General features: G+C 45.5%; 2 protein-coding genes across 3 annotated transcripts in view; one reads left to right on the top strand and one right to left on the bottom strand.

Annotated features, from left to right (window-relative positions):
- Nucleotides 1-16221, top strand: part of LOC147633700 (uncharacterized) — a 59856-nt gene that overhangs the window by 18703 nt on the left and 24932 nt on the right. The gene's annotated exons all lie outside the window — the stretch shown is intronic.
- On the bottom strand, nt 4863-5923 carry LOC147633701 (uncharacterized). The gene has a single exon (XM_086804589.1). It carries the CDS (start codon nt 5826-5828, stop codon nt 4863-4865), a length of 966 nt encoding a protein of 321 aa, XP_086660715.1. The 5' UTR covers nt 5829-5923.

Below are 16221 nucleotides of genomic sequence, written 5' to 3'. Positions count from 1 at the left end.
ATTATCTCAGTTCAGCAGTTCATAGATCATCCATCTCCTTAGCGTTTCCTTCCTAGGTAACAAGTTCAGCATCAGTTCATCAGCGTTTTCAGCACCAAGCTTCCCTTCAGCGTTTCCTTCCCATGAGACAAGGGAAAGTCAGTGGGACAATAGTTCATCCAGCATATAGTCATCAAATCAGCATATTCAGCATATAGTTCATCATTCCTACCTCCTACATAGAGGGAAGCCGGCATCGAAGGGTGGACCTCAGCATTGGAGCAAGGAATAGTCCTCATCTTCAGCCTTCAGCCCATCCATCTCATCTCGAGAAGGATCTTCATCTAGGACAGCATCATAGATCTATTTAGATCTCATTGTAAACCCATTCATCTAATATAGGTGCATTGCATTGCATTGACTGTCACGATTGTGACTTAGTTCATTATACACAGTCTCCTCATGGTTACAGATACTGAAGTGACATGATTACAGAGGACCCCTACACTCGGATGGTCACGACTATTCGCTCTAGAGACATGCCTCTTCATCAAGAGCCACACTCCTTCGACGACTGGTCACACCCCTTCGCTCTAAGGTTGCAACTCTTCACCCAATGGTTGCAGCTATTCGTCCAAAGGATGTGTCTCTTCGCCTAGAGTCATGACTATTGGTCATGGGATGTGTCTTTTCATTCATGTCTCTTGGACTCCTATATAAGGAGCGTGTTGTATCACAGTTTCAATCAATCAATCAAACATCTGTGTTCAAGTCTCTCGAGTCTACTTTCAGTCTTAAATACACAGATAAGTGGATGAAATACTAAAGAAATAACAGTAATCCTCACAGTGGTATCAGAGCAAAATTTTTCCCGGGCCTACGGTTGTGAGCCTCTCACCCTCTCCGCTCTACTCCCCTACCCGGCGTTGTATGGAAGCAGAAGAAAGATGGAACCTACACTTACGAGTATGAGGTAACCCTAAAACTTCTTTACTAATTACACATACATAAGACAGATACACAGATGTGTGTGTGGGGCATACCCGGTATGTGTGCGGAGGTGACTTGCCGGTAACCCTTTGTGTGCCTTTTCATCGGGTCGTGCCCTTTCATGCGCACTTCCTCCATCAGCGTTGGTGCCTCTTCATCGCATGGTGCCTCTTCACCGCAGCACACCTTTTCCCAAGAGATGGCACCTCTTCGCGATGCCCCATGGCTGCGCACCTCTTGGCCACTTGTCGCATAAGCGCTAGTCCTGCAATTCAGCCAGCGCAGGTCTCTTTTTACGCGCAGCCCTTCGTGGGTTTAATACACGGCAGCCTACCCAGCCGGCCAGCCCATTAATTAACTTGGGCGTTTTCACACCTCAGCCGGTCCCTTTTATTACATTACGTGCCCTTTCGATAAGTAAAAAAAAAAAGGCGAATATGGGGCCAGCGCAACGAAATAATCAGCCGGCCAGCCCATTCGCTCCTCTCTCACGTTGTTCCAGGGAAGGTTCTGTCACGCCAGGGAATTCTCTCCACTCTGGCACACATTCACCTTCTCAACCAGGCGTCCAATGGAACCCAACAGCAATCAGCCAGAGCCTTACATCTCGTACATAGACGAGGTCCCGGAAGCCATATTGCCCGAAAATCCTCGCCCAGCCCCGGAAATAATTATTATACCCGATACACCCACACCGGAGCCCGCCCCATTACCCGAACCTGTTGCAGAGCCTGTTCCGGCACCCGAACCTGTGCCCGTTTCGGCTCCCGAACCTGTTCCGGCTCCAGCACCACTTCGGGCTCCAGTTCATGTACCAGGTCCCCTGGAATATTTATTATACGTCAGTCACCGCCACGCCACTCAGTTACAGGCGTGGGTGATCTGGCATATTTACTTGACGTGTCCAGTACACCATCTTGCTCATTACGAGTTTATTTTGGGACGGTATCCATATCTTGCATATTCCCTGGACGAGTGCCGTGTGGATGCAGTAAACCGGATCATCTCGCTTCAGCCCTTGGTTCGAGTATACAGCGAGCTCATTGCGCCAGATTACACTCCATTAACCCTTGCAGAGACACCTCCTGTCGACGAGGTGGAGGACTTCGAGCCTTCGGAGTTAGGCTCCAATTTTTTAGCAGAATTGGGAGACGATTCACTGTCACTCTCTCTCCTCCAGCAGTACCACATATTTCACCAGCTTCTCCGCGCTACTCACTCTAGCAGCTCCAACATGCCATCTATCTCAGAGGAGGAGGGCCAGAACAAGACGAGCAAACGCAGGCCATTACATCATTACGCGAGCAGATGGAGACACTTCAGCAGACTTTATCGACAAGTCTCTCTACCATCAGCAGACGAATCGACCAGTTGCAGCGGCCCCATCCAACGCGCACACCAGCCAGTGATCCACAACCATCTTCTTCAGAGACTTCGGTAGCAGAAAATGAAGATGAACCAGATCGAGCTGCCGAGGTAAACAATGCAGAACTCCAACTTCTTTATAAAATATTTACTGCTGGACAAAAAAAGAAACTCGATGTCAAACTGCCTGCCCCTTATAATGGTCGCTGCGACAAGCGCGTGCTTGACCAATGGATATTCAAAATGGAGGTATATTTGACCAATACCGATTTGGTCGAAAGCAAGAAGGTGGCTTTAGCCAGTTCACTACTCAAGGATACAGCACTTCTATGGTGGCAACGACGTGTTGCAGATGGTAAGCACACTCCTACTTGGGATAAATTCCAGCGCGCCCTCCGCAAGGCCTTTGAACCTGCCAGTGCGGACTACCATGCCCGGTCTGCTCTCCGCTGCCTGAGGCAAACAGGATCCTCAGCCGCGTATATCACAGAGTTCCAACGTTTAACTCTGGAAATTGAGAGCCTCAGTCCCGCTGACAAGCTACACAGCTTCATCGATGGGCTTGAACCCAACTTACAGGAAGATGTGCAGAAGTTTAACCCTCTCACCATAGATGCTGCCATTGCCTATGTAGAGCGCCTTGGAGATCTACGACGACAACCCAGGACATCCTTCTTTGGCAATCGGTCCTCAAACAGTGCTCGTTTCTCCCAGCACAATCGCAGAGGAAATTTATCTCAACCTGAGTCTCCATATTCCCAATCCTCTGGTCAGCAACAATCTACTCGGCAACAGCCCTTTCGGCCTAGATTTTAAGGTCAGGCAGCAGCCTCACAAACAGGGTCCTCTTCCAACAACAACAATCGGAATCGAGGACGCAACTGGCAAGGTCGCCGACCCAACAATCGCCGCAATTTTCGCCGCGATACCTCAGCAGGTCAGCAAGCCTCTACATCGGCACCTTCAACCTCTCAAGATAACCCTCCAGGTCTTTGCACAATTTGCAATGGACCACACAGGTGGTGTGTGTGCCCAAAGCATAATTCTCGCCAAAATTCAAACATGGAATGTTGCCCAGAAGGTGAACATGGAAATCCTCATCATCCTTCTGCGCCAGAAATTGGCAAGCAGGTGGTTCATGCAGTGCGAGTTTCTAAAGTTGTCAGTGCTTTAATGTTAAATGCCCACAACCATACTTGAGTGTCTGTTAACCTTTCCAATCAAGTTTTGAGCTTATTGGGATTTATTGGCCAGCATCCTATCAATGTTCTTGTTGATAGTGGATGCTCGACTAATTTTGTGGGAACTACTCTCGTCAGCAAGTTGCGATTACCTACTCAGCAGAGTGCGGAAGTTTTCCAAGTGGAACTTGTAGATGGTTCTTCCTTGCATTGCAGCAAACGGATTCATCAGTTGCGTTTTCAGATTCAAGACTATCAGGATCAGCTGAATTTCTCTATTATGCCTTTGTCACACTATGACATGATTCTTGGACAGTCTTGGTTATATGAGTATGATTCTTTGATTAGCTTTCGAGATCATTCCATTCGACTTTATCATAATCATCGAGAAATGGAATTACGAGATCTGTTTAATTCTAAGCCGATTACTGTGGTTTCTGCTATGCAAGTCAAACGCTTAGTGCGTAAACGTGACAGCACTTCTGCCTTAGTTATGTTGCGAGAAGCAGAAGACAATACAGTTGACCAATCAGAATCCTCGCCATCAGATATTTCTTATTTACAGCAGCCCTTCTTTCAACCTTATATGGATTTATTTCCTGACGAGCTGCCAACGACATTGCCTCCTCGACGTTCTGTAGATCATATGATTGATCTAATTCCTGGACAACCACCGCCAGTTCGAGCTCCTTATCGAGTTTCTTATTCAGAGTCTCAAGAAATTCAGAGACAATTGGCAGAGTTGTTGGATAAAGGTCATATACGTCCAAGCAAAAGTCCTTTTGGTGCTCCAGTTTTATTGGTCAAGAAGAAGGATTGGGAATATGGAGACTCAGGTTGAGATAAATTTCCTCTGCGATTGTGCTGGGAGAAACGAGCACTGTTTGAGGACCGATTGCCAAAGAAGGATGTCCTGGGTTGTCGTCGTAGATCTCCAAGGCGCTCTACATAGGCAATGGCAGCATCTATGGTGAGAGGGTTAAACTTCTGCACATCTTCCTGTAAGTTGGGTTCAAGTCCATCGATGAAGCTGTGTAGCTTGTCAGCGGGGCTGAGGCTCTCAATTTCCAGAGTTAAACGTTGGAACTCTGTGATATACGCGGCTGAGGATCCTGTTTGCCTCAGGCAGCGGAGAGCAGACCGGGCATGGTAGTCCGCACTGGCAGGTTCAAAGGCCTTGCGGAGGGCGCGCCGGAATTTATCCCAAGTAGGAGTGTGCTTACCATCTACAACACGTCGTTGCCACCATAGAAGTGCTGTATCCTTGAGTAGTGAACTGGCTAAAGCCACCTTCTTGCTTTCGACCAAATCGGTATTGGTCAAATATACCTCCATTTTGAATATCCATTAGTCAAGCACGCGCTTGTCGCGGCAACCATTATAAGGGGCAGGCAGTTTGACATCGAGTTTCTTTTTTTGTGCAGCAGTAAATATTTTATAAAGAAGTTGGAGTTCTGCATTGTTTACCTCGGCAGCTCGATCTGGTTCATCTTCATTTTCTGCTACCGAAGTCTCTGAAGAAGATGGTTGTGGATCACTGGCTGGTGTGCGCGTTGGATGGGGCCGCTGCAACTGGTCGAGTCGTCTGCTGATGGTAGAGAGACTTGTTGAAAAAGTCTGCTGAAGTGTCTCCATCTGCTCGCGTAATGATGTAATGGCCTGCGTTTGCTCGTCTTGTTGCTGGCCCTCTTCCTCTGAGATAGATGGCATGTTGGAGCTGCTAGAGTGAGTAGCGCGGAGAAGCTGGTGAAATATGTGGTACTGCTGGAGGAGAGAGAGTGACAGTGAATCGTCTCCCAATTCTGCTAAAAAATTGGAGCCTAACTCCGAAGGCTCGAAGTCTTCCACCTCGTCGACAGGAGGTGTCTCTGCAGGGGTTAATGGAGTGTAATCTGGCACAATGAGCTCGCTGTATACTCGAACCAAGGGCTGAAGCGAGATGATCCGGTTTACTGCATCCACACGGCACTCGTCCAGGGAATATGCAAGATATGGGTACCGTCCCAAAATAAACTCGTAATGAGCAAGATGGTGTGCTGGACACGTCAAGTAAATATGCCAGATCACCCACGCCTGTAACTGAGTGGCGTGGCGGTGACTGACGTATAATAAATAGTCCAGGGGACTTGGTACATGAATTGGAGCCGGAACAGGTTCTGCAACAGGTTCGGGTAATGGGGCGGGCTCCGGTGTGGGTGTATCGGGTATAATCATTATTTCCGGGGCTGGGCGAGGATTTTCGGGCAATATGGCTTCCGGGACCTCGTCTATGTACGAGATGTAAGGCTCTGGCTGATTGCTGTTGGGTTCCATTGGACGCCTGGTTGAGAAGGTGAATGTGTGCCAGAGTGGAGAGAATTCCCTGGCGTGACAAAACCTTCCCTGGAACAGCGTGAGAGAGGAGCGAATGGGCTGGCCGGTTGACTATTTCGTTGCGCTGGTCCCATATTCGCCTTTTTTTTTTGACTTATCGAAAGGGCACGTAATGTAATAAAAGGGACCGGCTGAGGTGTGAAAACGCCCAAGTTAATTAATGGGCTGGCCGGCTGGGTAGGCTGCCGTGTATTAAACCCACGAAGGGCTGCGCGTAAAAAGAGACCTGCGCTGGCTGAATTGCAAGACTAGCGCTTATGCGACAAGTGGCCAAGAGGTGCGCAGCCATGGGGCATCGCGAAGAGGTGCCATCTCTTGGGAAAAGGTGCGCTGCGGTGAAGAGGCACCATGCGATGAAGAGGCACCAACGCTGATGGAGGAAGTGCGCATGAAAGGGCACGACCCGATGAAAAGGCACACAAAGGGTTACCGGCAAGTCACCTCCGCACACATACCGGGTATGCCACACACACACATCTGTGTATCTGTCTTATGTATGTGTAATTAGTAAAGAAGTTTTAGGGTTACCTCATACTCGTAAGTGTAGGTTCCATCTTTCTTCTGCTTCCATACAACGCTGGGTAGGGGAGTAGAGCGGAGAGGGTGAGAGGCTCACAACTGTAGGCCCGGGAAAAATTTTGCTCTGATACCACTGTGAGGATTACTGTTATTACTTAGATCGCATTTGTGTTCCTCACAATGCATCTTTGCGGAAACTCCTTATTCAAGAGCATCATGAAGTACCCTTTGCAGCTCATCCTGGAATTAACAAGACATATCGTCTGTTATCAGCAACATACTTTTGGCCTCAGATGCAACAGGATATTATTAAGTTTGTTAAAGCTTGTCACTCTTGTCAAATTATGAAAGCTTCACGACAACTTCCTCAAGGATTGCTTCAGCCTTTGCCAGTTCCTCAGGAAAGATGGGAAAGCATAAGCATGGATTTCATCACTACTTTGCCGCGTTCGCAGAAAGGCAATGCTCAAATTTTAGTAGTGGTTGATCGGTTTTCCAAAATGGCACATTTTATTCCTTGCAAGAAGACAGTTTCTGCTCCAGATCTTGCAGCGTTGTTCGTACAGCATATTTTCAGAATTCATGGATTGCCAAGATCTATTGTTTCTGACAGAGATCCGAAATTTACTGGACATTTTTGGACTTCCTTATTCAAATCTCTTGGTACGAATCTCTTGTTCAGTTCTGCTTATCATCCTCAGACAGACGGACAGACAGAAAGAGTAAATCAAATTTTGGAAGAAATGCTTAGACATTATATTCAGACAAGATTAGCTTCTTGGGAAGAATATTTGCCTCTTGTGGAGTTTGCTTATAATAATTCTCCGCATTCAGTCACTGGAATGACTCCTTTTCAAGCAGCATATGGTCACACTCCGCTTGTGCCTACAAACTTTGTTCTTCAACACAAGGTGGCATTAGCAGATTAGTTGATTCAAGAAATGCAAGATATTCTTGTGCAAGTTCGAGACAGACTGGTTCATGTTCAGCAGAAGTATCAAAAATATGCGAATAAGCACAGAAGGCATACTGAGTTTCAAGAAAGTGACTTGGTTTTGCTTTATGTTGCACCACATCGATATAAGACAGTAAAGTCAGTCTTTCCGAAGTTGCGACCGCGTTTCTATGGTCCATTTAAAGTTATAAAGAAGATTTCAGTTGTCAGTTATAAGTTGGATCTTCCACCATCTTGGGAAAAAATTCATCCGACATTTCACATCTCTTGGCTCAAGGAATACATACAAGGAGATTCATCTATTCCGGAGTTATCTTCTTATGTTCCTGAGATTGAAGATGATCACATTATTCTTGTTCCTGAGAAGATTCTTGACGTTCGTCAGAAAGAAACAAGACGGAAGATTACTACAGAATTTCTTGTTAAGTGGATAGACTTGGATGAGTTAGATTCTACTTGGCAGACAGATGAAGAAATGCAACAATATCCTCAACTCCTCCAAGAATTCTTTGGCAGACGACAGACTCTCATTTAATCACATGGGTTTTATTTTAAATGGGAGGGAATGTCACGATTGTGACTTAGTTCATTATACACAGTCTCCTCATGGTTACAGATACTGAAGTGACATGATTACAGAGGACCCCTACACTCGGATGGTCACGACTATTTGCTCTAGAGACATGCCTCTTCATCAAGAGCCACACTCCTTCGACGACTGGTCACACCCCTTCGCTCTAAGGTTGCAACTCTTCACCCAATGGTTGCAGCTATTCGTCCAAAGGATGTGTCTCTTCGCCTAGAGTCATGACTATTGGTCATGGGATGTGTCTCTTCATTCGTGTCTCTTGGACTCCTATATAAGGAGCCTGTTGTATCACAGTTTCAATCAATCAATCAAACATCTGTGTTCAAGTCTCTCGAGTCTACTTTCAGTCTTAAATACACAGATAAGTGGATGAAATACTAAGTAATAACAGTAATCCTCACATTGACACTATTTGTCTATCTCTCAAGCATCATTAAGTGAAGCTTAGTTATCCTAAGGTTGTGTTTACGATGGTCAATCCCTCACATGTCACATCGGTATCAGAGCGTTACAAGGTAACCAGCCTTAGATCATTTTCATTCCATCAGTCATTTAGTCAGACATCATGTTAATCGCTTCCGCACAGTTAAACCCAGTTCTCAAAATCTTGCAGGCCATCCTTAGGGATTTCCCCTTAGGCATGCATTAGTAACCCATCCATCTGCATTCTTGCACAGCATATAGGGTTGCACATGGCTTGCATAGCAGTCAGTCTTGCATCTGCAAGGCATACATGTTTGCCCATGAGTTCTCTGGGGAAGAATGACATCCATCATCAAAGGAGTACATAAAGTTTTGAGCTTCAACTGGCAACAATAGGGGGTTCTCTTCCACAGAAGAAGACAGAAGTTTGCTCCAATTTCAGGAACCATGAAGATGGTAGGTGAAAGGATTCCACAGACAAGTTAGGGGTGACTCAGGTATTTCCAAGCAGTTTTAGCAGCATTTGCCATTCATGTCCCCGCAGTAGACAAGTCTATGGCTCAAAGGATTCAACTCCTACAGTCGACCTCAATCCTGGCAGAAGAAGTCAGAAGGGGGCATAGTTTTAGTGGAGAAGAATCAATAGAGGCGTCGAAAGGTTGCCAGGTATACCACCTAGCAACAGTTTAGCAGAGGGGAATGTCACGTTTACACCCATCAGGTGTACAAGTGGCATGGCATCATCAAGCATTAATCAGGACATCTAAGTATTAGTCAGGCATATATCAGCATAAGCATGTATATGGGGGGTGTTTCAGCACCACCATCAGCACCTTAGTCTTCATGAGCATGTAAGGCATTCATTTGCATCAGGTCGGGGCTATTAGCATCAGCCGACAGCACTTTATGACCAGGAGCGCAGGTGGGCAGACTGCAGGGCAGCGTACAGCTCAGCAAGCTCACCCACTCTCTATCTCCCCTTTTGGAAAGCAGCCAGACTGCAGCGCTCTCTCTCTCTCTCTCTCTCTCTCTCTCTCTCTCTGTGTGCTGAAAAGCGGACAGGTCTACAGGAAGGGCTGGTCGGGCAGATGCAACAGAGATACATGCTTTACTGGCTTGGAAAAGAGGCTGGTGGGCTGGCTGCAGGAAGCGCCCAGCCAACAGATTCTCACGCCCCCTCTCTCTTGAAAGGAGGCCGGCTCTAGGAAGTGCAAGACTGTTCTCTCTCTCTCTCTCTCTCTCTATGATGGGCATTGAAGCCACGCACACAAAGGCATGGAGAGTGGGAAAGAAGAGAGAAGGTAGTGGCGAATCTTCTTCTAAGGAGAGAGCACTTATCATTCGTTTCCCCTCCATGGAAGCGAAGGAGGACTTCTTGAAGAGACGTCCTACACTCAAGCAAACGGGAATATTTCTTGGAGATGACCTCACACTCTCGCAACTTGCCCACATGAAAGAAGTTATGCCCGAGATAAGGGCAGCCCGAGAGAAAGGGAAAGTGGCCTTCTATAGAGATGGTAGAGTGGTGATTATGGAGAGGCGCTCTTCATGACGGCGCGAGACCTATGGGACTACACTCAAAGTTGCTACTTGGAATTGTAATGGATCTCTACGCCTTGATGTAGGGGCTTTTGAGGATAGTTTCACTGGGAGGGACATCGTCTTCTACTGTGAGACGCATCAGGCTCCTGGACAGTCCATGCCACATGTTAGTGGATACCGATGGGAGATAGCTTGTAGACAGGAGACTCGTTCAGAGCATAGAGGACGGGGCTCAGGAGGAGTGGCAGTATTGTTTAGAGAGGAGCTACAGCCACTGATACATATAGTCCGCAGAGATGAGCAGGCTAGGTACATGTGGGTTAGACTGAGGGCAGAGACCGGCAGATATCTCTACATTGCTATATGCTATTTTTCTCCTAGTACATCAGTGTATGCATCACCTAGCGGGCAATCTCCCTTTTCTATTTTGGATGATGACATTTGGGAGTTCTCCAGGGATGGTGACATCGGCATGGGAGACGTCCAGTCAGAGTACTCACCATGGAGGACATTGAGGATATCCGCCATCGACCGATGAGAGACATCTTTGGATAGTGATGTGTATGATGCTTACCTTTGTTGCTGGAGTTTTCCTCCCAGATGTTATCCATTAGGAGCTCCTAGTACCGTACTTTTCCTCATAGTTGTTTCAGTTTCAGTTAGTTGTGTAGTTGTTTTTAGCTTTGCTTACACAGACATTGTATTAGATCCACCAATTGTTGTAACCTTTTTGGTCTCATAGGTCATTTTGGCCTTTTGAAGACGTTAATATATCATTTCATTTCATTTCATTTCATTTCATTTCTCTCCCATGGAAGGCGGCGCAGGACTGCTGGCCATTGCACGAGGGGAGGCGCAAGACTGAACAGGTCTTTCTCTCTATCTCTCTTTCTTTTTCAAGGAGGCGGGCAGAAGGAGGCGCACAGCCGGGACTGTTTTGAGACAGTTAGAGCGGCTAGTGTATTGCTGTGCTAACTTGCGCATGGTATGCGTGATGCAAAAGATGGAATCGGCGAGACAGGTATATGTTATAAGTTATAAATTATGCATTCAAACTCTAATGTTGATTGAAACTAAATTCTAATACATTACTTGTCATTTGATCATTGTACATAACTTTTTTCATCTAGTGAAACTGTGAAACAAGCACTAATGTCTTGATCAAGCCAGTAAGAGCTGATTTTTTCCATTAAAGTGCTTTTCCAATAGCTTAGGAGTGTTAACAAAGAGCAAGATGAGGAGGAGGAGAGGATCTCTGCAGAGATCTATCGAGAGCTCGAGTCGTTTGATCGACGACCTACTCGCACTCGGAGGTAGTGGCATAGGAGTGCAAGTAGAAAGCCGTGGATGCACGATTGGTCGCGCCTCTAGGGACATGGTGCATACCAATGTGCGGCATGGTTCGGGTAGCTCACATTCGCTCTTGCAAATGAGAATGCTTCCTTTGGTTTAGAGAGCCTGAGTTCGATGATGAGGGCAACCTCCTTAGCGATGGCGACTTCGGCGAGGCCACCAATGTGTTCTCTTCTCATGAGGATAATTTCAGCGAGAGCTCTTATAATGATGCCTTTGTCTAGTCTCTCCTTGGGTCTTGGCCCTCTTTTTGTACTGACTTTTTTGTACTCACGCTTAGCGCGTATCGCATCTCTATGGTTATGTATTTTGTTTGTTACTTCAAACTTGTTTTTAATGAAATTTTGGTTTGAAACAACTTCTCTAAAGTCTATCCTTAATGTCTATGTTTGTAAGTGTTCTTTAATAAAAAACCGTATTTTATCGTACAGTATCTCAAAATCGTACGAGTATTATACCTTACGGTATCGTATTTTTGTACCGTGACAATAATGAACGCAAGTAAGGGAGATTTAGAAAACCTGTTGACAGGTTGACTTATGATGGTTATGTAGCTCATCATTATACATATATGGCTAAAGTTGTGTAAAATATTGAATCCACATGTCTTGATGAAGAAGCTGTTGGGAATGTAGATTGGGAGATAGCCATGAATGGAGAAATGACTGCATTGCAAATGATACTTGGGACTTGGTGATTTGGGGTTGCAGGTTGACAAGCAGGTTTTCATCTATTGCAACAACCTTAGCAGTACACAGTTGGCGAGGAATTCAATTTTTCATCCGTGGACCAAACACATAGAGGTCCACTATCACTTCATCGGAGAGGGTCCTAGCAGGAGATATTGATCTCATGTATGTTAGCAAAGAGGAGCAAGTAGCTGACATTTTCACGAAAGCCTTGGGAGCAGAGAAGCTTCGCAGATTCCGGACTATGCGTGGAGTCCTAGAGATGGAGTTGATCTCGAGGGGGAGTGTTGAGATGTCAAGCTGAACCCGAGGTGACACTTATCATATGCTTGGGTGACCGTTTCTGCCATTTACATCATTGGCACGTTTGGTAGGTTGCTGACATGACGGATCTTCGCCAGTGATTCTACATCTAGTCTATACAATCTACTAGTCCACCACTGAGTTACCAGATAGCTCATGGAGCATGAATTGTGATTTGTATATCTTTTGAGTAGCTAATCAAGCTAAAATTTCATTTCTATTGACAGAACGCCTAAAGTTTTCAGTCGGGTGGTAATAGACCAGATCCCCAGACGACTGGTTTAGCACTCAGGTAGTCAAATTGACTAGAACGCCTAGATGAGTGATGAGTGGTTTTGAGGGTGAAACCAGATGCTCAAAACATTTGCACAAACCATGAACAAGTGAATCTTTATAACGAAGCCTTCTTGGATCTTCGCCAGTGATTCTACATCTGGTCTATACCATCTACCAGTCCACCACTAAGTTATGGCATACTTATTTTGTCACTTAGTGTGTTCATATTATGGACCGCATGTACATAGTACTTTAGTACTTATGTAGTATTTTTCTTCTCTCTTTTGTAGACCTCTTTTGTTAAGAAGAAGAACTAATTTTCAGTCTCTCATCTTGTGTGTTCTCTTGTGGGGTTTGTGTGAGTGTGTGTGTGCTTACAAGAGCTCATGCTCTCTTCCTCCCTGCATCTTTTCAGGAACATCACTAGAGAATTCCTCTTGAAGTTCCAAAACTATTCTCACATGGACGCTAAATGGATGCCAGAGGAGTATTTCAAGGATTATCTTGAAATACTCACAGCTTATGAAGAAGCTGTCGGGCCAAAAGCACTTCATTCATTGTCTTGAGGCCAAGACATATTCTAAGGGGGAGGGATGTAGCCAGCCTCCTACTTTGTTCTTCAAATTGATGATTGTCTTTGTAACTTGGTTGAACACAATGCTAATCAATACACTTAAATACACTAAGATTTGAAGGACACTTGCTCAAATACAAGAAGTAAATTGCTGAATTGACAAGAGGCACACAATGAGCCGGAACGGCCGACCCCTCCCTTGAGTAAATTGTATTACTATTGGAGAAATTCAATACATAGTTTCACGGGCATCCATTGCCAAATCCTCCATGCCAATGCATATGAAATTCACCATTTAGAAAACAATGATATGTCGATGTAGATCACCAAGGAGCTGCCTTGATGCCCGGCCCGACTTCAGTGCCCATATTCTCTACCATTGGCTCTATGTTCTACCAAGCAAGGTAGCAACATCTTCAAGAGTACATAGGACAAGAGAAATACTACACATGGCGGCTAAACAAGGAGTCCTGTCCTTCTACTGAGTAAGTAATGACAATACATTGTCCAATTACCTTACCAGTCTTCATAGAAGTTGTTGCAAGCGGAAGCCTTCGCGTTGGAAGCTTTAGAAGTGTTGATATCTTCGATTTGCCGCAATCCTTCGCGACAAAAGTCTTCAAGAGGATGAAGGGAACCTTGGGAAAGCTTCCCCTATGGTTCAACTTGAGAAAGGAAGGCTGAAATTAGGGTTTTCAGCAAAAAGACCAGAAATTACAGCAAAAATGAGAGCTGTTTTGCTGAATTTCAGTCATTGGGAGTGAGTAGGAGAGTGATTAGCACTTGGAAACACTCTTGGAAGCCTTGAAAACACCCTAGCAAGTTGGGTATGGCTATGGAGAACTTGGAAATGGAGAGAAATGGTGGGAAAACAGAGTGTTCAGCCTCCAAAAATCCTCATGAAGAGAAAACACGAATTTCTCTTAATAAGTAAGTGAATTGGGGTCCAATCAGGTGAAGGGACATGGGGAGATGCCCATTTATGAGTAAAAGGGGAGGATCAGGTCCTGGACATTGAGTCTTGTCCGCCTCGGGACTTCAGTGAGTGTGAACTTGGAAGAGGTCATAATTTATAAGTGACTTTTGAGCGCCCAAACTTTAATGAAATGGGAACGCACTCACTTATAAATATTGGCTAAGTTCTAAGGGCTATTTGAGCCTAGATCGGGAAATACTTACCACCTGTTCACATGCCACACAACCATGTCAGCAGACAGTTTCACACGCACGGTTCACGGGCGGGCGTCCCCTTACCCGGAACTACACATAGGTCATGCAGGCATGAAAACAGCATGCAATTTCATTTGCAGGCAAGCACATAAAGATGCTATGCAATGCAGCATTGGCATGAGTAATTTCTGTTCATGAAACCATATAATACCAGGCGTTTGCAGGCAAGTATACGCAATACCAGACCCAGTGGAAAGCCAATCCTCCAGGCGTTTCCGGGCATGTACACAAAGGCACAAGTCCCAGTGGAAAGCCAAGTCCTCCAGATATTCCGGGCATGATAACATCAAGTCCCAGCCGAATATCATATCCAATATACAGCATGACACGTGTCAATCACCTGCATAGGCATATTCCATAAGCCATGGACACTAATCCAATATGTACATAGTGTGAAAGCAAGAGTGAACCATTCAGGTGGCCAAATGGTGACATTCTCCCCCGTTTCTAAACAGTTGTCCGCAACTGAAATGTATCCAAATATGTCTGAAGCACATGCGGGCAATCTTTGAAGAACTCTTCATCTACCCATTTAGCATCAATGGGAAGATAGTTCTTAAACTTCACAAGGTAACGCCTCACAACTTTGCTTGTAGCAAGCTTGCGTTCCTTGTGATACACAATCTGCTCTGGCTGCAAGATTTGCTCAAGCTTATCCACTTCTGGCGGATCCTCAATGACCATTTCAGTGGGCTCCGGCCCTATATACTTGCGAAGAAGACTCACATGAAAAGCATTGTGTATGTGCCAATGACTAGGTAATGCCAATCTGAAAGCCACTTCATTGATCTTCTCGATCACTCGAAAAGATCCATAGTACCTGGTTGCGAGCTTAGGATATGCACCCTCTTTGCCAGGTCTCTTTGCAAGTCTTGCTTTCTCAAATTTCAGCAATACCCAATCATTCTCTTTAACATCCAATTGCCTTCTATGCTTGTCGGCAGCCTTTTTATGCTTGTCTTGTGACCTTGCAATGGCTGTCCGCACCTGAGCAAAAGCAATATCCAAGTCTCTTACATACTCATCAGCTGGAAATATCTCATCCTTTGTGCGAAGGATGGGTGGCAAAACCACCTTACCATAAATAATCTCAAACGGGGTCTTTCCCGTAGATGCATGCACCGTGTTGTTGTATGCAAATTCCACAAGCGGTAAGTACTTCTCCCAAGAAGACTTCTGATCTGCCACATAACATTTCAAGAGATCCAACACGACTGAATTTGCAGCCTCACTTTGTCCATCCGTTTGAGGGTGATAAGCTGATGAGAAGTGCAATTTGGTGCCCATATTATCAAATAAGGCCCGCCAAAAGAGACTTGTAGTCCTGGGATCTCTATCCCCCACAATGGACTTCGGCATTCCATGATGTTTGAACACTTGTGCAAGATATATTTTAACCATATGCTCAGCTTTGATGGTCTTTTTGACCAGCAAGAAATGAGCTTGCTTGCTAAACCTGTCCACAATTGTCCAAATTGCATCATTATCCTGTTGGGTACGTGGCAAGTCCATAATGAAATCCATTGTAATACTTTCCCATGGCTGCGTGGGAATAGGCAATGGCTGAAGCAAACCTGGTGCCTTTTGCCTATCAAATTTGACCTTTTGACAGGTGATACATGCACGTACATGTGCCTCTATGTCCTTCCGCATACCTGGCCAAAAGAAATACCGCTCAATCATGTGCGTAGTAGGCATTATGCCTCTATGACCAACATATGGAGGAGCATGGCACTCATCCAAAACCTTTTGCCTCATGTCAGACACCACACATAGGCAATTATCTTTCATGAGATAACCCTCTTTGATCACATATGAGGCATGTGCATGACCAGCCATCAAATCAGCCCAAATAGTGGCAAAATCAGCATCCGTATGAT

Source organism: Cibotium barometz, chromosome 11 (genome assembly GCF_041138505.1).
Source record: "Cibotium barometz isolate CiBa-2024 chromosome 11, ASM4113850v1, whole genome shotgun sequence".
Lineage (NCBI taxonomy): Eukaryota > Viridiplantae > Streptophyta > Polypodiopsida > Cyatheales > Cibotiaceae > Cibotium > Cibotium barometz.
Note: the sequence above shows the minus strand (reverse complement) of the source record. Positions and strands in the feature narration are given on the sequence as shown.